Source organism: Mauremys reevesii, linkage group 4 (assembly GCF_016161935.1).
Source record: "Mauremys reevesii isolate NIE-2019 linkage group 4, ASM1616193v1, whole genome shotgun sequence".
Classification (NCBI taxonomy): domain Eukaryota; kingdom Metazoa; phylum Chordata; order Testudines; family Geoemydidae; genus Mauremys; species Mauremys reevesii.
Window position 1 is genome coordinate 12,119,751 of NC_052626.1, and position 23,432 is coordinate 12,143,182.

The 23,432-nt window shown below is 38.5% G+C and overlaps 1 protein-coding gene across 9 annotated transcripts in view; it reads left to right on the forward strand.

The window, feature by feature from the left end:
• KIAA0586 (KIAA0586 ortholog) overlaps positions 1-23,432 on the forward strand; it is a 126,610-nt gene that overhangs the window by 49,575 nt on the left and 53,603 nt on the right. For all 9 annotated transcript variants that reach the window (XM_039536194.1, XM_039536193.1, XM_039536195.1 and 6 more), the window contains 4 exons: positions 430-537; positions 2,113-2,193; positions 22,903-23,096; positions 23,278-23,396. In XM_039536194.1, the coding sequence (XP_039392128.1) occupies positions 430-537; positions 2,113-2,193; positions 22,903-23,096; positions 23,278-23,396 (502 nt within the window). The remainder of the gene's footprint in view (positions 1-429; positions 538-2,112; positions 2,194-22,902; positions 23,097-23,277; positions 23,397-23,432) is intronic.

A 23,432-nucleotide genomic window follows, 5' to 3' on the forward strand; every position in this document is an offset into this window, starting at 1 on the left:
CTACACAGTTGCTTATAAGGCAACATAAATGACCCATGAGTCAATCAATCACAGAATTCTGAATAATTGATGTGAATTGAGGTGGTGAATTTATTATGTAAAATTACCATACATGTGTTCGGCAATTAAAACATACAAAATGACAAGGTCCCACTGTGTTAACAATCTATTATAGATAACAAAACTGAAGACCTCAAATGAAATGGAGAGCAGGAAAAGTAAGATAACAGGAAAAAAAGGAGAAGGAATTACTCTTGGGGGAATGTTCTTAGCTTGTTTATTATGTTAAATCTGTCTGTAAAATCCAGTCCTGATCAGGTGCAGGCATGACAACGGGGAGCCATTCCATGTTCTTATGAAAAGTGTGAACAGAGGAAAATTTAATTAATACAGATTTCAATTTTGGACTTGTGGTGTTTTCCATTTTAGGTATTACCGAATGTAGATATTGACAGTATTTCAAATGACAGCGTGAGTATAAACCAGGCTTCTACAAGCTCTGAAGCAGCACTTCCTCCTGTCAGCAGTCTGATTCAGGTATTGGTCTAAATGCCTAAGAATTGGTGTTGGTTTGATAAGTAGATATTAATACATTAATGTTCAGTTATTATCAAATGGTCTAATGCAGTATTCCTTCTTTGTTAAAGGAAGTAAGCCCACTAGTAAACAGAAAAGAGAACTAAATTCTGACTTCTAAGATGGGTGGGTTTTTATTTATTTATTTATTTTCAACAAAATCTTTAACAAGGTGTAGATTGTTAATTTCCTTCCATCCCCGATTAAAGAGTGGTGCATAACTGTGCACACCCCACGAACAGCATAGGGAAAGAACTGTGACTCTTGGGACAGGGGAGAGGAAGTAATCTGCTGTTGGTCCATACCAGTAGCACATTGCTTCTCCATACATGCAGGCTCAGCTATATTAGCTGGCACATGGAGGAGAGAAGGCTTCACCCACTCCTTGCCCCCTCTATGTCCATTCCCTGTCCGCTTGCCTTGGGTGGGGAATAGTGGCCCTGTGGATCATCTCGCCACCCTGCTCACAGACCGACAATACACAGTAGCTGTGCAAGGGATTAAGGAGTTGCCTTGAGTTCCCTTGTACAGCAACATAGGCAAGCCACTAACTACTCGGTGAGGTGCTATGGCCTGTATGGTGCAGGTCAGACTACATGATCACAATGGCCCCCTCTGGCCTTTAGATTTGCGAATCATGATTTTGCCCATGTCACTTTCCAGGAGTTGTCATAGAGCATTTAGGAAATAATGAAGATTATGTGTGAATTCCAGGCAGAAAACTATCCAAAGAATGTTAAGGTTGCAAACTGAAGCATATGATGACAAGATCATATTGTTTCTTCCACAGGACCTCGGCCTCATTCAGTGCACAGGCTGAACTATGTGAACTGAATGAGGCAACTGTTCAATATTTCTTTTTTCCTTAGCTGTTCAGCATGTGTGTGTCTGCTACATTCACTGCACACCAACCAGCCTCCTCACTGCATGAGGTGATGTTCCCACAGACCCCTGCCTCATTCACTACACAACTTGTTCATCATTCAGCTGAACTGTCATTCTCATTCTGCCACTGAATGAGGCAGGGTTCTGCCCTTCCCCCAATCAATCCCCCCTCCACCCCCCCAAAAAAGAGCTTGTGATCATGTAATTTAAAAAGTTTGTAAAGATTATGCAAAAGGAAGTAGAGTTAAGTTGCTTTGGGGAACCTTAATTTCGGTATTTCCAGACTGAGTGATTCATTTTGAAGTCATTTGTCCCTCTCTTGTGTATTTCAAAAGAAAAGTTTGATAGTTATAAAAATAATGTCCTGAGATTCTGAAGCAGAGATATTCTATTAAATCCTACAGGCAAGTCCAAGGAGTGCTAGCGTTCATTTTATTGAATTGCTTAATGGATACCATCTAGTCCTCTTCCTGGTCTATCGAGAAATCCCTCTAACTGTTAGGATACAAAAATTTGCATTGTGGTTGTTTAAGATCTAATTAGTGTGCAACAAGAGGGTCACTGTAGCTTGATCATATTCTCAGTATAAAGTTTTTCTACAGTTATACCTTTTAATTTAAGATATGTATGTTTTTGTCTACCTTTTATAAGGGTCCAGAACAAACTCAGTATGAGGAGGAAGAGCTAAAGTTCCCAGGAACTAATTTTGTTGATGTTACTGATGTCATTCAGGTAATTACATCCCAAAGATGTCCTTGCCTTTGACTTTTATATTCAATTCTGTTCTGTTCCTCAATATGAAATACAGCATTAAAAATTGTACTTTATAAAAATACACATCTTGTTAATGTAGCTTTATGTGAGATTGAAAGGGGTGGTTTTAAATTGTTGGATGCCAAGTAATTTTGTTTTTAAAGGACTAAAAACATTTGGTTTAGAGAAACAAGAAATGGTAGGCCAGCTCTTACTTATTGTTTCTCTTTCTGCTAACTCAGGGACATGGCTTCCATTATTTAGTCACAGTGTTTCTTTTACATATGCTAGGAGACACTGTGGTCATAGTTGGCATCCTTTTGTCTGTGAGAGAGGGTGGGAATTGTAGCCTATGATGTAAATGGTTTGCAATGTCTCATATGACTGAGTAGTCCAATTCAAGATTTGCATGATCTTTGGCAGTTATTGAAAATGTTTGTATCTTGGTTGGGAGCTGCTTGCTTGGGTGTGATCAAGACCAAGCAAAATCATAATTATTAACCATGGCTATTTTATTACTAAAGAAAGCATTAAACAACACACATGACCAAGCCAAAATGATAAACTGCTTATTGCCATTATAATTTTTTCTGTACGTCTCTCTGTAGAGAGCTTTTAACAGAGATTAACACCCTTGAACAACTCTGAGGTGTTCTTTTCTCTTGGTAAAGTTAAGACCAAAGAATATTGTTTAAAACTATTATGAATCCATTCTTTATTATAGCCTTATAAATAACTATGAATATTTATAGATGAGCAAAAAAAAATATTTATTTCAAGGCAAGTGGACTTGGTGGTGGTTAATAAATTACCAATTATAAACTGGCTGTCTATCTTTACTACATCCTATGAAACCAAAGAAAATATTTAAATCAGTTACTTAGAAGAAGGCATTTAAGGAACTATCTTGAGACAGGCCAGTTAACCTATATTAGGAATCTTAAATCCAATTAAAACTCATTCTTTTTCTGTTTACCAACATTTGACCCGTTTTCATCTCCAGGAATACATGGTATAACCATTTGGTGATTGATAGGAAAAACTGTTTGTCTTTTAAATTACAACAGAACAACAAAATCATTACAAGAGTTTTAAATCTAATCTCTTGGTAGTATTTTAGTTAACTTCCTCTCACCAATCCACATTAACGTCTTGGGGAGATTTCCTTGGGTTGATTTCTTCTTGAGTCTTCTCTTTTTTTCTTAACTGTCTATGGCAGTTTGCTTGTAGAGATGGGCTGGGTGAGTTGTGGAGTGCTTGCTGTCTAAGCAGAGTAGCAAAGGGTGGTTGTAAGGGGGTTCTCACTTCAGTGTTTTTTATATCCTTCTCCTTATTTTCATGAAATCGTAGGGAAAACACACCTCTTTCATTCTTGTTTAGATTCAGGTTGGTTGCTGTCATTCTTTGACTGGCTTCATGCCTTTGGGGTTGGCCTAGGTGAGACTTTCACATCCTGAGGGTACGTCTATACTACCTGCCGGATTGGTGGGTAGCGATCGATCTATCGGGGATCAATTTATCGCGTGTAGTGTAGATGCGATAAATTGATCCCTAATCGCTCTCCCGTTGACTGCTGAACTCCAGCTCGGCGAGAGGCGGAAGCAAAGTCGACGGGGGAGTGGCGGCCGTTGATCCCGCGCCGCAAGGTCGCGAAGTAAGTGATTCTAAGTCGATCTAAGATTCGTCGACTTCAGCTATGCTATTCTCGTAGCTGAAGTTGCATATCTTAGATCACACACACACACACACACACACACACACACACACACACACACACACACACACACACACACACACACACACACACACACACACCCCAAGCCTGAATATGCAACCTCTTAATGAATATGAGTCATTTCTGCCACAAAAAAAGAACAAAGGCCATTGAAGAATAGATTCAGGTAACTTTTAATGTTTTAACTCTTTTATTCAGTCAATTTTTTGAGATTTTTTTTTCTCATAGTATGACAGGAAATTAAATTCAAAAAGTCCAACCACTCCTGTTCTTTATTAAAGAGTTTTTAGTTCTCAAAACAGTCTTAAACTTAAATAACTTATAGAAAGTGCTTATACTAAATGGTTGACTCTACATGACAGTATTTGGGATGATGATTTTCTTGTCTTCCTGCATTGGATTAAGGTTTGCTCACTCCCATAATTCACCATTAATATAAATATTCTATACTTTAATGGCTTCTTATGTTAATAATTAGTCAATCATCAAGTGAAATTACTATATTTGTACATAAAACAGTTTGCTAATTATATAACAGTACTATCAGGCTTGCATTTACAAAATATTTGCAAATGTACATATTGAAAGAAGCATATACAAACTTAAAAGCAGCAAAGAATCCTGTGGCACCTTATAGACTAACAAACTTGTCTGTTAGTCTATAAGGTGCCACAGGATTCTTTGCTGCTTTTACAGAACCAGACTAACACGGCTACTCCTCTGATACTTGATATACAAACTTAAGTATTTGAGAAACAACGAAGATTTTCATCTCTAAGTGTCGACATGAGTTACTTGGAAGTAACCGGTATCTTCTGTAAAACATTTCCCACCATAAATATTCTCCAAATGTAAAGAATAAAGACTTCAGTGTGTTTACAAAAGAAATCAGTTTCAGTAAGGCTAGTTCTAGAAATCTTTGTATGGGTTAAACATAGCTTTTTCTTTGAAAAGAAGGGGCAGGAGGGGTTCGAATAGGTCCACTTTACCTCTACATTTATTGCTCTGATAACACAACCCTGCATTCTTTTCGCAATCAGATTTATTCCTAAAAATGTTCACAAGATTTGTTTCTGCTTGATGTGTGCTTTTTAAAAGTTACAATAATTTTATTAATATAATTTTTGTATCAATACCGAGGTCTTTCCCCTGTATTTGCTAACAACTTAAAAATATTGTATCTACTTGTTGAACAATCTTATTCTTCACTGTTGAAATAAATATGTAATTTCTTAATAGATAAAGGACCTTTGACAAACAAAAGGAAGAGAGTTAACTTAATTTTAAGACTGGGTTTTAATTGTACATGCCTAGACTCCTTAGAAATAAAGGCATGCTGTCAAAGAACAGCACTTCAGAGTCAATAGTGGTACTAGCATTTGAGACCTAACAGTTTGTGCACTTATTGGACAATAGCAATGAAGTAAGTTAATATCAAGTAGTAAGACAGAGCATACATCATTTGGTGATGTTTCAGCCCTTGAAAATGAATTGCATATATAGCCCTTGAAAATGAATTGCATATATGGATTTTGGAAATAAAAGTAAGAAAAACTGTCAATAATACCTTGTAAATATATGAACATGCAAATAACCATATTGACAACCACTCAGAGAGCTCCATTTGTGACCACTATGGTAAATTCACTTCAGAAATATGTGTATTAAATGTACAATATATCTACAAATATGTTCCAGTTCTGTCAAAGCTATGCAAATGACTCAAAAAAAAATGGCCAGAACTTCTCTAAAAGAACTAATAAATCTACTTGGGCAGTTTTTTTTTTCTATTTGCACAAATGCTTATTCTTTAAAAATGAACAGGAAACTACTTAAGAAATCAATTTAAGAAATAGCAGTAAAAAGAACCTAACAGCATCTACATTCTTTAAATGTTAATATGAGTTATTCTCCATTTTTCATTTTTCTCCAGGATTGCTTTTATTTGTTGTTCTTGGCAATGGTATGCATTTTAACCACAAAACAAAATTATGTTTCAATGGCAACACATGTTTGGCTCATGACCATACATAGAGTATTCTTAAAGATGTGCAAGACAAAAATAATGTGGAACCATAAAATCAGGTCTCCTGAGTGACAGAAATATTTAAGACATCAAAAGCAATCCTCTTTTATAGTATTAGCTTTCCTTTGAACGTGCATGGAGACATGTCCATAAAATGTTATGCAGGAAAACTGGCCTTTTTCTCCCATGAAAAGTACAATCTGTTAGAAGTTAAAAAGACAAGTATTTGTCAAAACACTTCCTGGGTTTTCAATTTCATGTGGATAGGATTTTTTGGTACTTTGGTCCATGAGTTTTCTCTGCGTTTAGTACTTCTGTCTGATTTCTTGTGGTAGAAGATACTTAAGATGTTAAAATGCTAATTTTAGTTAGCTACTCTGTCATTGGATAATGCAACAGTTCCCAAATTTTTTGAAAGTTGAGTCCCGAGGAAGATGAAATGTGTTGTGCCCCCATTGCTGTCCTGGCCGTATTATGTTAAAGGCCTACCTGTGGTAATGTACAACCCTTCTGCATTTGCCTTCTTATGTCTTGGTGCAACTTGTACTTTGGGGAAATGCTAAGATAGCCCTTCAAGTTACTCCCTTCCTTTTTGTTTATGCTTTGGAGAGCAGTGAAATAATTAACTATGTTGACAATCAAAGTATCCTCATTAGCATAGGAGTTAGCACCCATTGAAACAAATGGGACAGATCACATCCTAGAGCTGTTGTTTCAGGCTCTCATTTTGAAGGTTTCTCCTCAACAGTAATAGTTAGAGACTATGTACACAAAAAAGTTTTAACAGTGTTACCAGTATAGCTGCCCCATCCATGTGGACACTCAGATTCTGCAGTCCAGCATCAACCCCAATTCTAATACATATGAGCTATTCCCTTCCTGTGTGTAGTTTTGATGGGCAGTTCAACACTACAGTATGCAGCCAGATGTTGGCCACAAGTAGCGTCTTACTTGATGTCCTTGGAAGAGAATCCAAGTACTCAGATTTCTCAGAGCAGTCAGACTGGTTAGACCTGCAGTCAGACCAGTCGTTCCCAAATGGGACCTACCACTGGTGCTGAGAGCACCCTTTTAAACCATTTACATGGATCCTCACCTTTCTGCAAATCTATCAAAACCTGTTCTTGGTTGCTATCACGACTTCTAGATGAGTCTTGAAGTTGGCAGCTTTATCTATGCATAAATCTCATTGAGTCATTCATAATGACAAAGTGGTATGAAGGAAATCATAATCTTTCTAGTCAAAAGTGAACTCATCTTTCTGTGCCACATAGGGGGGTGATCCTTCCTCATTCCATCCAAAGCCACAGCATCCTGCAGAAAAGCTGTGGCATAATCTGGATGCTTTTGGAGTACTAAAGATATATATTGAGTGCACCGATTCAACGAGAAGATTGGATTCTTCATCTCCTTTCATCTGAAGTGACAAGGGCTCCAGCTATCTAAACTATATCTGGTTAGATGGATCAGTTTATGCATTGTCAAGGCGTACAAGGCATCAGGTTGAACTTGTTTTGACAGAATCAAAACAGATCTATGGTGTCTTTAGGCTCTTTCTGCCCATGTTCTTCCCCTGAGAAGATCTGCATGGCAGCATTAACCCTTTTATTAGACACTATAAGGTGGACTTTCTATCCTGTGCAGAAGCGTCTTTCAAAAGGAAGGTGCTGCATGCATTGATCCAGAAGTCGCTTTCCGTTTTGGCAATTGATGGGAAAAGCCATCCCTTCACTTCTTATTCTACTTCTTTATCCCTCCCTAGTTCTGTTCTCTGCTTGCTACTTCCCACATGTAACAGTATTGTGGGAGACATAGGGCTATAGAATGATACATTTCTTACCTGATAATGTCCTTTTAATAGTAGCAGCATCCACAGTTCTGCCTTCCCTGAATGGCTGCTTATCCAAAGGACAAAAAATAATTTTTGTACCTACGGTAGGCTAGTTAGCCTATTGTACATAGTTTACTAGTTGGCATTGAAGTTATTCTTACTAATCATATTCTATGAGTTTTTACGCAGCTTTGGAATCAACGGTCTGTTAACAAGTTGGAGCAGAGGGTGTGACCAGCAGAAATGTTGAAACAGGATGTTTCACCATTGTCAGAACATTCCCCCTCCTTTTTCCTCTAAATGAAATTTTGGCAAAATCAAGATTTTTGCAAAGCATTTCAGTTTAGATGGAACTGCATTTTTCCCATAAAAAATGGTTTAATGTAGCCAAGGCCTACACCATGAAAGCCTTTGAAAATCAAGTGTCAAAAAATAAATTCATGATTAAGTTATTGGAGAACTTTGATAAGAGACTATTAATATATTTTTCACTGTTAAAACAGAATTCTCATATTTTACCTGATCATTTCTGCCATTTTTTATTTCTATAACATTATGTGAATATACTTTCGAGATCTAAATAGAGATGGCCTCAACTTGATACTTTGAAAAGTAGAATGATTAATATTCCAACTAGGACTAAAATAACTTCTAATTTGTCATTTTTTTGATTGGTAGTCATGATAGATATTTTCAAAGGTCCCTTAGGAGGTGAAATGCAGAATTAACTACAGATCATTCAGAATGAGACTGGAAGATGACATATTAATAGTTTTGGTCTGTATAATTAAATACTGAACATTATTTTTGTATTTAAATTTCAGTGAAGATTATGTATTATCCCAAAATGAGTATAATATATAATTCCCTGTTTAGATTGGTATACTAATAAAAATATTTTTTAAAATCTTATGTATATGATCTGGAAATGTTGAAAAAGCGCTGAAGTCTTAGCCAGAAGCTATTAGTTACATGTGAGATTTACTGCATATACTTAGTTTATTTAATCCAGATGTCTGCATTTTAAACACTTTAGAAAATATTATATTAAATGGGAGAGCTAAAAGAAAATTTATAAGAGTTAATGCAGTCAGTAGAAAGAACATGCATAATGAAACACTGGACAGAGGAATTTGTAAATTCACTGAGAGAATGAATTATGGCTATGAATGCATATAGCCCAATAGAATGAATTGCTTATCAACTCACAAGTCATCCAGAGTAATTTTAAGATGCTATGGCACCCTTATTTGAGTTTAAATGTAATAAATTATTTTACAGAATAGTGCATATAGAATTTTTTGGGTAAGATTTCTATTTGGTGCAATCCAAATGTGAATATCATGTTGATATGTCTATTTTGTAAGTTATGCATTATTTATCATAGACTCATAGAATCTCAGGGTTGGAAGGGACCTCAGGAGGTCATCTAGTCCAACCCCCAAGATGTTTAAGAGAACATCTTTTTAAAAACCCAGCACATTCTTCCCCCTCCCTTCCACGTACCCAGTATGACGCTTTATTACATTTTTCAATTTTAAAATACTTAAAAATTAGTGGCGAGGAAGACTGGGAGAGAAACCTTAATATCAGGGTGGAAGTGCTTGCTCCCTTTTCGCTCTTAGTCTGAGTTCTGGGATCCTTCACCTCACAGATTCCTTGAGCCGAGCCCCAGCCCAAGCCTGAAAGTCTATACTGCAATGAAACAGCCCTGCAGCCCAAGCCCCGCAAGCGCGAATCAGCTGACTTGCACCAGCCTTGGGTTTTTCATTGCAGTGTAGACATAACCTTATGGGTCAGTCCTTCAGGTCTTACTCATGTGAGTAATTCTTACTAGAGAGATAAAATGAACTAGATAATATTTTGTATTGGACCAACTTCTGTTGGTGAGAGAGACAAACTTTCAAGCTTACACAGAGCTGTTCTTCAGGACTGGGAAACTTACTCAGGTAATGTCTAAACTAAAGAGCTTACAGCGGCACATCTGTACCAATGCATCTGCACTGCTGTAAGATCTCCCATGTAGTCGCTCTATGCTGACGGGAGAGAGCTCTCCCACTGACATTAAACCACCTCCAACGAGTGACAGTAGCTATGTTGGCGGGAGTGCGTCTCCCGCTGATACAGTGTTGTCCACACCGGCGCTTCTGTCGCTGTCACTTGTGTCTCTCGGGGTGTGATTTTTTTTCACACCCCCAAGCGACATAACGTATACCGACAAAAGTGCTAGTGTAGACATAGCCTCAGAGTGTCACAGCTAAATGCAAGGTGGAACAGATTGTTTAGCATAAGTAGTTAACACATATTTCAAGGGGCCATTCACGGTGAAGTGACCCATTAACACCCCTTCAGTGATAGGGAGGAAAGGAGCAGGCTGACCAGCTGGGGGTCTTGTTAGTGGGTTATAGATTGTTGTAATACGCCGTAAATCCAGTATCTCTATTCAGTCCATGATTTTTAGTGTCTAACACAGCTTTGAATTAAAGCTCACAGGCTCATCTTTTGAAAGTGTTGTGCAAGTTTCCTTTGAAAATGAGGGCTGAGAGGTCAGATATAGAGTGATCGCTTTGTGAAAAGTGTTCACCCCTGTATGATTCTTACTATTTGGATAAGTAAAAAATTTTACATGCTAAACGAAGGTTGCAGGATCTGGTCCTTGGTGGTGCCTCTGTTAAGCATTACAGTGTGGTATGATATGCGTGATTGGCCATGATTCTGTGTAGAGGCTTGTGCAAAAACACAAAGAAACAAAAACCAAAAGGGGTGCAGGGTCAGAAAATTAAGCTTTTTAGTCTTGCAGTTCATTGCTTAGAAATACCTTCTAACTCTTCAGCAAATAAATGTAGTGAAAAAATAAATGTGTGTATTTAAATTACCATTAAGCTTCCAAGATAACGACACATCTGTTAGAGCTATAGTTTACCTGCTGGTGTACTCAATAAATTCACATTTTGGTCTGTATCTTCACAGCCAGATGGTACTGAAACTTATTTTAAATAAAAGCGTAAATTCTGCAGAAAATGGATATCCATGGAAAGATTGAAAATCCGTACTATAGGACAGCATTTCTGAGATGCATATTACAAGTGACTTCAGCTGTAATTGCAGTGTTGCTGTAGCTATATCGGTCTCACAATATTAGAGAGACAAGGTGGCTAAGGTAATATTTTTTATTGGACCTACTTCCGTTGCTGAAAGAGGCAAGCTTTTGAGCTTACACAGAGCTCTTCTTCAGGTCCAGGAAAGGTTCTTGAGTGTCACAGCTAAGTACAAAGTGGAATAGAAAAGTGGAACACATGTTGCAAGAGACTATTCAAGAAGCAGTGGACAGTTAACACCCCTAGGACAGAAGGAGGATAAGTGGGTTACAGATTGCTGTAATGAGCCATAAATTCAGTGTCTTTAGTAAGTTCATAATTTTTGATATGTAGCAGAATTATGAATCTAAGTTCCCAGGCTCATCTTTTGAAGGTGTTGCGCAGGTTTCTATTGAGGATGAAGACTGCGTGATCAGATATGAAATGATCATTTTGCAAAAAGTGTTTGCTCACGGGTGATGGGGTGTTTTTTGTCTTTTGTCATTTTTCTGTGTGAGTTCATTTGTGTGTGTAGTGATTGTCTGGTTTCACCCACTTAGTTGTTGTTGGGGCATTTAGTGCACTGGATGAGGTACACCGCATATTGATAGGCGTGTGTAGGACCCCTGGATCTTGAAAGGTGTGTTGTGGGCAATATTGGTCACCACAGTAGTGGAGATGTGTCTGTAGGTTTTGCATCTGTTGTTCTGGCAGAGTCTGGTGCTGCTTTGAGTTGGTATGTCTTGGTCTGTGGGGAGCTTGCTTCTGATGATGAGCAGGGTGAGGTAGGAGGGTTGTTTGAAAGTCAGAAGAGGGGGCTCAGGTAGTCCCCATTGAGCATCAGTTGTAATTGTTTAACAATACCCTGCCTGGGTTCCAGTGTGGGATGGTAGGTGACAACTATGGGTGTCTGGTCAGTGGTTTTATTTTTCCTGTATTGAAACAGGTTCTCTCAGGGCATTTTGTTGGCCCATTCCTTGATGCAATCTACTTCTTTGGTGGAGTGTCCTTGTTTGAGTGAAGGCAGTTTTAGAAATGTTGAGCTATTTATCCAGGACTTTCTCCTCGGATCATATTTTGTGTTATTTTAGTGCCTAGCTATAGATAAAAGCTTTCTTGGTGTGTTTGGGGTGGTTAGTAGATCTGTGAAGATAGGTATGGTGATCCGTGGGTTTCTTTTATATAGTTGCCTGTAGAGTTCTATTGTTGAAGTTGATAGTGGTGTCCAGGAAGTTGGTACTGGTGTGGGTGTGTTCTAGAGGGAGGTTGATTGATAGGTAATGGAGCCATAACAACATTAGCAGAACCTGCAGACCTATCTCCATATGATCAATACTCCCCACAGCACACCTTTCAAGATCCATGGGTCCTACACATTCCTATCACAACATGTGGTGTACCTCATCCAGTGCACTAAATGCCCTATGTCAAGCTGTCTACAGTGGCTCACAAGCATGAGTACCAACCTCAGGGCAGACTGTTAAGAAACAGGGCACAAAACCTAAACTGGTTGTGTGTTCTGTCCTTAGATTACACTAACCAAGTATCAAGTGTGAACTCCTCAAGCACTACAACAGCCTTAACATGGAGTTACAGACAGTCCCATTGGCCACTCTGGTCTATCTTGCCATTCAGGCAAGCCTGCCTTTGTGATAGATGGTCACTTACACTAAAAATCACAGCAGTATTCAGGTTACTCCCAGCCCCAAAGGACCAGTCACTTACCCCAAGTCAGTTGTACCTTAGATCTTTCACCAAAGACAAGGCTTGTAGCCAGTCCTATATTAAACTAACTAAAGGTTTATTAACTAGGAAAAAGAAATGAGAGTTATTTACAAGGTTAAAGCAGGCAAACATACACACACAAATGAGTTACATTCTTAGATTTCAAAAAGTAATAGATGCTATTGTAATGTGCAAACTCTATATGCCCTTTAGGGCTAACCCAAGATAAGTAGCTTGGTGATACCTTGCTTATGCTTAGAAATGTTGCCCTCTCCAAATTCCAAGCAGCACAGTGATGCAGTTCTTTCTGGTCAGGGATTTTTATTTCCTTCCCCCAGAGTTCAAATGGATGGAACAAGTGTTGGCTCCTGTCTCCTCTTCATGTATGGGGTGGGAGGAGGGCGGGCAATCAAAAAAGTTTTTGTCCTTTGATGTTTCACAATCATTTGGTTTCCGTGGACCTTCCTGTGTGCAGGACCAGCACTTTACACTAATTAATGCTTCTTTCTTGTCTGGTGAGTTACACAGTTACAGAGGTTTACAATGAAAACACCCAGTGTAACTTTATACCATGGGCTAGAGCAGGGGTAGGCAACCTACGGCACACGTGCTGAAGGCGGCACATGAGCTGATTTTCAGTGGCACTCACACTGCCCTGGTCCTGGCCACTGGTCGGGGGGCTCTGCATTTTAATTTAATTTTAAATGAAGCTTCTGAATTTAACACAAGAGATTGGGGTATAACAGGAATTACACTGAGACAAATTTAAAATCAATGAAACAAGAAGTAAATGTAAATGTTAAAAGCAGTATGAGATTACTAAGTATCACAGTTTTTGCAGCAGTAACTAAAGTGATTTCACACCTCTGCTAGAGGAAGTAAGTTATAAAAGAAAAAACTTGTAATTAAATTAAACCTAGCATAGATGCTTGTTAGAGGGTGAAGTAGAAATAAGAATTATCATATACACAAAGAATTAATACTACGACTAGCAAACAGAGAGATGTCGGCGCTGCCCTAAATGATTATCCACACACTTTTAGGTAAAAAAATCCCCTCCTTTTATGCCCAATTTTGTCTCCCCCATGGAAAGGTGAGGGTACCTGTTTTCATAGGCTGATTTTGTGGCAGAGAAATACCCTACTTTTGCACCTAACTAGGTGAAAGGGTTAGAGATATTCAGAGTAGACTAGACATTTTTGAGGTTTGTTTTTTCCTAGTACTTTTTTCAGTAAGGGTCTTAAAAGGTTGCTTTCAGCATCACACAGAGAGAAAGGCCAGGATGGATGTTAGAAGCTTCTAGGTATCTTGCATTTATAGCTATTGCAAATTTCTATTAATCTGCAGCCTACACACTTTTTATCAAAAGACATTTTATACAGACCAACAGATTAAAAATTTTGGTATGTATCAGGAATGGGCACCATGTATATATATTCATCTTTAGTTTTTTGGCTTGGTTTTTTGCATTTATACAGCATATAACCTAACATAAGGAAATTAATCACAATCCCAATTCCTTGGATAATCATCCATACTTTAATCGAATTTTTCTTTAGAAGTTGTTGCAGGCTCATTCCTTCATTCATTAATTGGGTAATAACTTGTTGGGCTTCATCCATATTGTTAGTAATTTGAATGATTTCAGTTGCAACCTAATGTGGAATAATATAGCCAAAAGTAGGTATACTTTTTGATAGTTAAATTTTTGTAATCAGGGTTAGACTGAATAATGGTAATGTTCTCAAAAGGCTCTGTGACAGGACACTCAAGGGACCATACTGGTCAGCCTCACCAGGCATGACGATGATGATTTCTGTGCTTTCTCTCCTGTAGTCCACACAAAAACAGTGTCTGTTTCAAACACATTACACCTACAGATATACTGGGGCACCCACTGACAAATGCTGGCATGCATCCAAACAAGTGGATCTTTCCACAATACCAACTCATTAGTTGTTCATCCTTAATTAAAGTCAGGACTTCTCCTAATTTTAAAGATAATGCATGCATCAAATTTGTGCTTACACATATTCCCCATATGCAGAACATATAATTTCTTTCCCAAATGCTGATCTCTTTTCTGATCATTGTTTAAAGCAATTAACTTTAAAAATTGATATTTAAAATAATCCCCCCGAATTCCCTTATCATCTCCCCGAATTCCCTTAACCTGTTGAATGTTGGTATGTTTTGTTGCTTGGGCTCAGACAACTGAGTGTGATCAGTTCAGTTTCAGACTTAAGATTTTGGCATAGTCCTACTCTTAGAGCAACAATAAGGGTGTAATAAGTCAAAAATGTCAATGTTAATTTCATGGTTGCAAACTGCTGGGCTTCAGTTGTTGCGATTTCGTCTGATCACTTAAGTCCTGAGAATTGGTTAGCATGATAAATCTTGTCTCTATTATGCTTTCCTCCTGTTATTCTGATCTTATATACTGCTGAACTGAGTTTATCAATGATTTGGAAAGGTCCAATCCATCGATTACACAATCCATGTTCTGGTGACTTATATGACAATAACATTACTTGATCTCCTACCTCCCAAGTATTCTCTCTCTGGTTTTATTTTCCCAATTTAGCAGCTACCTGCAAGTGAATGTGATTTAAATGTTTTGCAGATTTTGCAGGTAGGTATCCATTTTTATTCTCTAATTGAGTGCCACTAGCTTGCCAAATTAAATGTTCTGGTGTTTTATCAGTAGATGTCAATGCCATTAAAATTAATTGGCATCAACCAGTTTCCTCAACATCACTTTTATAGTCTCCACCATCCCAGATGACTGTGGTCTGTATGGGATGTGTAGCTTCTATGGACTCCCATCAATTTAAGACAATCCCTAAAGAACTGTCCTGTAAAATGTGATCCCTGGTCTGATTCTACCTTGGCAGTGGCTTTTGCAGTATTGGCTTTAAGAGGAAATGCCTCTATCCACTTTGAGAAAGGATCGATAATCACCAACAAATATTGGTTACCTCTTTGGGTCCTTGGCAAAGGACCTACAAAGTCAATCTGCAAAGCCATCCACGGACCTTCATACACCTGGGATCTTAGTGGCGCATTTCTTTTGGATGGAGTAGGATTAGCTTGGGCACATGACAGACAATTTTCACAATATTGTTGCACATCCATCCTAAGAAGTGGCCACTACCCTACAGATGCAAGACGTTGGACAGTTTTGTCCACTCCTGATGTCCTCCTGTAGGAGTGTCATGGACCATGTACATCATTTCAGGTGAGCTGGAACTACCCACACAGGAAAGGACCTCCTGTATACATGAGAACTCCATCTACGACTTGTAACTGCTGTTCATGTCTTTGTCTATTTTGGAAAGCTCTAAAATTACTTTTATTATGTCCTTATCCAATTTTTGCATATCTTTTAGATCTGGTATATTGGGTTGTACCAATTTAGTTGCAGCTACAGGACATTTAGGATTAGGGGTAATAACAAAATACTCCTGATCCTTACTTTCCCAAATTCTGATCGGGCTCCTTCACGGGCCAATTTATCAGCTTTCAGTGAGCTTTTACTTTTTATTTTAATTGAATGGATGTATCTCATCAGTGATGCATACCTAATAGGTGTGCCATCAGAAGATGTAAAACCATTTGTTTCAATATGGTAGGAACTTGTGAGAGAATTGCATACCCATGCAGAGTCTGAAAACAGACAGATATCTTGGTATGTGGTGGTGATGGAGAACTGCACACAGTACTCCAACACACAAGCCACTGCAGCTAATTCTGCATATTGAGCCGAATGTGGAGTGCATGAATATGCCTTTTCCCAAGCTCTCCTTTTTCCAGGGGGAACTGCATAGATTCCGAACCCAGTATAGGGTTTGCCTTGATGGTAATAACTAGAACCATCAACAAAGAATTTATACCTATTAATAGGATTTGTCTCCTGGATTAAAGGTTGAAAGAGCTTTTGTTTTTCCTCCCCTTAGATCCAATTGATCAAAGTTGGGACACTTGTGTGGCTCTCCTGATACAATAGAGCTGTTGGTAACAAGGATGGTGTCCTAATAGGTTTGACTGCAATATCTTTTCCTTGCAGTAATAATGCCCAGTGAGCAAGGCGAGCATTTGAATATTGGACAGTAAAAACTGAAGAGGAGTGTGCGATGAGTGTAATATGATCGGGCTGAGGCCAATTAGAAAAGAAAAGTGTTGTATGGCCCAACTGGTTGCCAATAGATACTTTTCACAATTGTCATATTTGAGTTCAATTGATGACATTAAACGTGAGGCATAGGCCACAGGTCTGATTTTCCCATGCCTTTCTTGTGAGGCCACAGCAACACTCACCGCTACCTCCAGATGATAGGGTATTTCAGGATTTGGTGTGATCAACACCGAGCCTTGATAATGGCCTGTTTTAGTTGGGATACTGCCTCCGTGTGTTGCTCAGACCATTCCCACTGTACACCTTTCTTTAGAAGTTGGTACAAAGGACCTGCAATAGAAGCAAAATTAGGGATGAAATCCAGTTAAACCTAGGAAAGCTCTTCCTGTGGTAAAGGCAATGTTTGGATTGCATCCACCTTCTGTTGAGGCCCAAGAAAGAGACACAATTAGCCATTAGCTGAGCCTTGGCTGGATTGCACTTTAATCCTGCTTCTTTTAGAATTTGCAGGAGCTCATCAAGTCTTTCTAAATGCTCCTGTGTTGCTAAACACAGATCATCTACATATTGAAATAGAACATTTGGTTTAGAAAATGGTGACAGTATCCGTCTCATTTGTGCATGGAATAAAGCTGGAGAGTTTTTATATCCCTGGGGCAAACGTGTCCAAGAATATTGCACTCCTGAAAACTAAATGCAAACGTACTGGAAATGTGTGCCAATGGTAATGTCCAAAAGCTGTTACTGATATCTAATACAGTAAACCATACAGCCTCTGGATCAAAGGATTTGATTAGATCTGGCATTTTGGCCACTGGACCTGGTTTAGGCGCCTGTAATCTATTAACCATCCGGTTTCTTAACAGGCCAAATAGGTGAATTTGCAGTGGAAGTACATTTGTGTCAACAAGGATTTAATAGTTTTTTCTATGTATGGATTTGCTTGTTCTGGGTAAGGATACTGTTTTTGGGCTGAAATTTCTCCTCCTTCCACAACAATAGTGACAGCCATGCATCCACAGTCATGTTTGTGTTTAGCAAAGGCATCTGCATGTTTGTACAGTAATGCCTGTAACTCAGGTTGGTCTGCATGTTTAGCCACTATTTTGTCCAAATCATACCCTTCAGGTTCAGAGTCCTCCACTGGAGATACCATGCCACACTCAGGTATGACTTCTGGAGAGTCATCCTTTCCTGTTCTACTGAAAGACACAATAATTGGTTACACAAATCAAGAACACATCCCTGTTTGTATAAGAAATCAGTTCCCAATAAGGAATTCTTTGGGTCTGCTAACTTCATTAATGCAAAAGTATGATTCTTTCTTAGGTGACCTATTTGTACTTCAAGGGGTATAGAAAGTGTGGTAGTAACCTGATTACTTGCAAAGGTTGCAAGTGTCTTGGTACATCCTGATGATAGAGGAGAGGATCTAGGATCAGTATCTATAATGAGATTCCTGTCTAGTCCTCTATCACTGCAGATATTGTGGGTCTTCCACTTGTATCTCTGCCTAAACGGGTTATGACTACACTTGGGGTTGTTTGTAGTCATGCAGCATATGCTGTCAGATAATCAAAGGTTCCTCCTCTATCTCCTCAGAGGCAGCCAATTCTGGAGGAGTGGCTGTCCAGCCTGTTGCACTGTTTTAAACATTTTCACAACTGAGTCCTCAGTTTTGTGCAAAGCGGTGATTTAGGTCTCTGCAGACGTGAACTGTTCTGTGCAGCATCTGAAATCATTTTGCACGTTGATACTTAGGGAATTTAGGAACTCCTCGTCCTAATCCTGGCTGAGGTTGAGGTCCTCAATCCTCACAATTTAGAGCCTCCCTGTGCATGTGCTTTAGCCAGTAAGGCTAATGTTCTTTTTAAAGAAATATCATCAGTGATATGCATATTAACCATTTCTCTTAACTGAGGAAGAGAATTATTAACTAGCAAACTGATGTATGGCAGTTCATCTGTTTCCTCTTTGATATGACTGTTTCATTAGGTTTCTGCTTAGTTAGACAGAATTGCTACTCCAGCTTGCCCTGGGTGCTGGTTATGTTCCAATAGGGCTACTGTCTCTTGAAAACTTTTCTCCCTACCCTAAAACTAGTGGCAAAGTACTCCACAATGCTCGATTCACTGTGAGTTGTAAGATTTTAACCCAATCTTGAAGAATCCTCCATCATTCCTACTTGCTTAGCCACCAGGTCTAAGGTTTTAATATCTGTAACAACTGCTACAGGACAATCAGAATTGGAACCTGCAGTTCCTTCTTTTGGATCTGAATCTGAGCTTTCATCTGAGCTTTCATCTGAGCTTAAATCTACAATTTCTATTCCTTGCCTCCTTCTACCTGGATTCACATTTTCCTCATCTGAACCATCAAAACTTTCCACTGGAGAGAATCCTGGGTATCTAGGATAACTTTCCATGAAATATCTAGGACATCCCTTAGTCCACTAAAGTCTGGCGTGTAGGGGCGTTCTACTGATACACTAGGTGATACCAGCATAGACCACGGGGGTGTAGAGGACCCACGAAATTCCTGGGGTCTAGGCAATGTTGATTGCCCGAATGCCAATAAATGTCCACCCAAAGGGACTGGATTTTCTACTCTATATGGTGCTAATGTAACATTGGGTGGAGGAGCAGGAATTCTATTCTGCTTGTTGTTGTAGCTCTCTTTGTAACTTAGAGATCACTACATCACATGCATTAGCTACCTGTGTTACCTGTGATACAGCCTTTTCTAACCCTTGAACAATGACCGATTGTAAAGGTATTGCTTCTTCACTCACAGAAGCTGTCTCTACAGAAGTAGAGATCTTTTCCTCTTTCTCTGCTTCTCTGTTTGTGTCACTTGACACTTGTCTCCGCCTCCTGAACTGTCACTTCAGAACTCTTCTGACTCTACAGATTCAAGATTCGCTTCTGAAGGCACTGTGTCTGCTTCAGCTAATTCTCTTGTTTTACTTCTAGTCACTGGTCCAATAAGATTTTCTACCTCTGTTGGTTCCACCATACCAATAGGAATGGGAATCAATTCTTCAACTTCCTCTGCTCTATTTTCTCCCTTTTCTAGTTCTTTAATCTTTTCCAACAGCCAACCACGGTCCACTCTATAGGCTACCAGCATCTGCTGAACTTCCCTGAGTAACTCCATCTTTTTATCCAATTTCTTTTCCAATGAACTACAAGCTACAAGCAAGCATTCAACAGCTATTCCCTTCACCACCTTAGCTCTTTTCTTTTTCTGCTCTGTTTCATCCTCAAATACATTACTCACAAATTTCTCTGCTCAGAAATCATTTTACTATTTCTCAGCTGCTCCAAACCTCCACCATGTTCCTGAATATATTTCCTAGCAAAGTTTTCCAAGGCTAAACTGCTAGAAATTCCAACACACTCCACTCCTGTGCTATCTTCACTTTTAACACTCTTACAATTCATCTCTTTCTTTTCCTAGTATATTCACTAGAATCTAGTATTGTCTAGTATATTCACTAGAATCAATCTTCTGTTGATTTACTCTGATATAGAAGGCGCCCTTCACAGAAACAACAGGATAATACCCTTGTACACCGGTTTAAACACTGTATCATAAAAGTCCCAAGTAAATAGAGGAGTGGGGATACTCTCTTCTCTCTTCTCTCGATGGCTTATAGCAGATCGAGAGGTCTTCCCTCTGTCGGGACCTGCCAAATATCGGGAATACTGAGGCAGACGGATCAGAGGTGCAGTCGGAAGAGTTAATGGGACTAAGATAAGGTATCTTTGAACTATTCAAGTTCTGACTGATTGGGCCTTTCTGGCGGCTATGAATACCTTGCTTTATTAACTCCCCGCCACCACTAGTGACCATTCATTAACTTCTTCAATATAAAAACCCCTTTCTGTGCACATATATCACTTTTAAACTTTATTACTTTAATATTCAGTTATCAACACAGTTAAAATCCTTTAGGCACAAGTGAAAGTAAAAACCTTAAGATTGCTTAACCACAATACAACACGGAAATACTGCCAGCAACAATAATCACAGGAAGTTGTCTATGGTTTAAGAATAAGATTTCAGACTTGTACTGAAATTAACTATTTACTTACGGTTCAAAGAAATTCCTGAAATTCCTGTCACACACCTTAAATCTCTCTGTTGCCTGATTTGGGGAGGGTTAATAGGGACAGTGGAATTTATCCACTTAATTTAGTTTTATTTAATAATTAATTTTCTAATTAATTAAGAATGTTAGTAATAATTAATAGATATTAATAATATGGGTATGGCTCGCCAATATGTGTGATCAGAAGATAAAAGTTCGTCTTGAATCAGGCTTCACAGAATTTAACACAAGGAGATTGGGGTATAACAGGAATTACACTGAGACAAAGTTTAGTCAAACAAGACCTTTTATTTAAAATCAATGAAACAAGAAGTAAATGTAAAATGTTAAAAGCAGTATGAGATTACTAAGTATCACAGTTCTTTAAGAGATATGATATGATATTATACAGTTCTAAATGCACTTTGCAGCAAAGAGTACTAAAGTGAATTTAGTATAGTTATAAAGAAACTGGTTGTAAATTAAACCCTTCTTAGCATAGATGCTTAATGGTGGATTATCACACCTTTTATAGGTAAAAATCCTTCCCTTTATGCCCACATTTGTCTTTCCCCCATGGAAAGGTGAGGGTACCTGTTTTCATAGGCTGACCTTTAATGACAACTATCTTTTGTGGTAGACTTGTTATATTTTGTGGGCAGAAATACCCTACTTTTGCACCTAACTAGGTGAAAGGTTAGCAGATATTCAGAAAGTCCCTAGACAATTTGCGTAGGTTTGTTTCCTAGTATCACTTTTCTGAGTAAGGGTCTTAAAGGTTGCTTTCAGCATCACAGAGGAAATAGGCCAGGATGTCTGGTTTAGAAGCTTCTAGGTATCTTGCATTTATAGCTATTGCAAATTCTATTAATCTATGCAGCCTACACACTTTTATCAAAAAGACATTTTATACAGACCAACAGATTAATCCTCAGGGCTACACTTCTTAAACATTTAAAAAACCTTATTTACTTTACATACAACAATAATTTAGTTATAGAGGCCTAAAAATGTTAAAATGTATGACTGGCACGCAAAACCTTTAATTAGAGTGAATAAACGAAGACTCAGCACACCACTTCTGAAAGGTTGTCGACCCCTGGGCTAGAGAATTTATAAATGAGATCAATACATGCAGCATCCTACAGGTGTTTCATCAAGTCTAAACACTATACACATTCTTATCAACTTAATGTCTATTTTAACAATACTAACACACAGGTGAGCCAGACTGGTTCAGTGCTCAATGAGGCCTAGTGGCCTTGTCATGAGCTGGCACCTGGTCTGTGAGTGTCACACTCTAATAGCAATTATGTGGGTAAAACAGACAATCTCTATGCTCTCGAGTGAACTCACACAGAAAAATGATCAAAGAAAAAACCACCTTATCACCCGTGGGTGAAGACTTTTCACAAAATGATCACTTCATATCTGACCTCGCACAACACCTTCAGAAGATAAATACAAGAACTTAAAATTAATAACTCTTTTAGACGCTAAAAATCATGAATTTTAATAAAGACATTGGATTTATGGCTCATTACAACAATCTGTAACCCATTAATCCTCCTTCTATCCTATGACTGTAGAGCTGTGAATTGCCTGCTTCATCTTAATTAGCCTCTTGCAACATGTGTTTACTCCTTGTCTGTTCCACCTTGTGTTTAGCTGTGACACTCTGAGTACCTTTCCCAGACCTAAAGAAGAGCTCTGTGTAATCTCAAAAGCTTGTCTCTTTCACCAACAGAGGTTGGTCCAATAAAATATATACTACCTCACTCACTGTTTCTTCAGTTAAAATGTTGCAAGTACATTTCCGAGGTATTGCAGTCATCCTTTATCTTCCTGCCTCATGCACCACAGGCAGGAGACCTAAATCCTGTTTTATGTAATTACTTCTGTACCACTATAACTGCACAGATTTATGGGTTAGTAGTCTTGAAATATTGTATATTAACTGCAAAATGGTAAAAGGAAAGCGTGTGCATAGAATAGTATAACACAACTGTAACTATTTTATAAAGCAAAAATCCTTAAGGCTGTCTCTTTGCTTTTATTGTAACTAGGATCAGGAGGAGGAGGATGGAATCCCAGAATTGTCTGAACCAATCCTGGAATTTAATAGACAAACTGAAGTTGTTTCTCCAAAATATAATGGCCCTCCATTTCCCCCAACTGCTCCTGCTTCTCAACAACCAGCTGATATTCTGGATGAAATCATTGAAAGGAGGGAAACTTTAGAAAATAGGTTGATTAGCTGGTGAGTTTCCTGTCAGGGTGAAGGTAATAAAATAGCAGCAAGAAATACATACCACACGTTTGTTTTGTTTTTTTAACTATTTCCCTTTGTCTTACTAAGTTTTCCCTATATATTGAGAATGCTGTCAATTTGGCTGTCTCAGAGAATTGCTGGTAGAAATACAAAAGTTTTGTTTTGTCAGGGTGGAACAAGAAGTAATGGCACGAATTATTAGCGGGATGTACCCCGTCCAGCAGGAAAGAGTGCCCAGTGTGAGTGCATCAGACAGTGAAGAGAGTGAGGCTGTAACCTCTGACATTGGTAAGTAGGAATTGTAATTGTTCTCAGTTGCTTTCC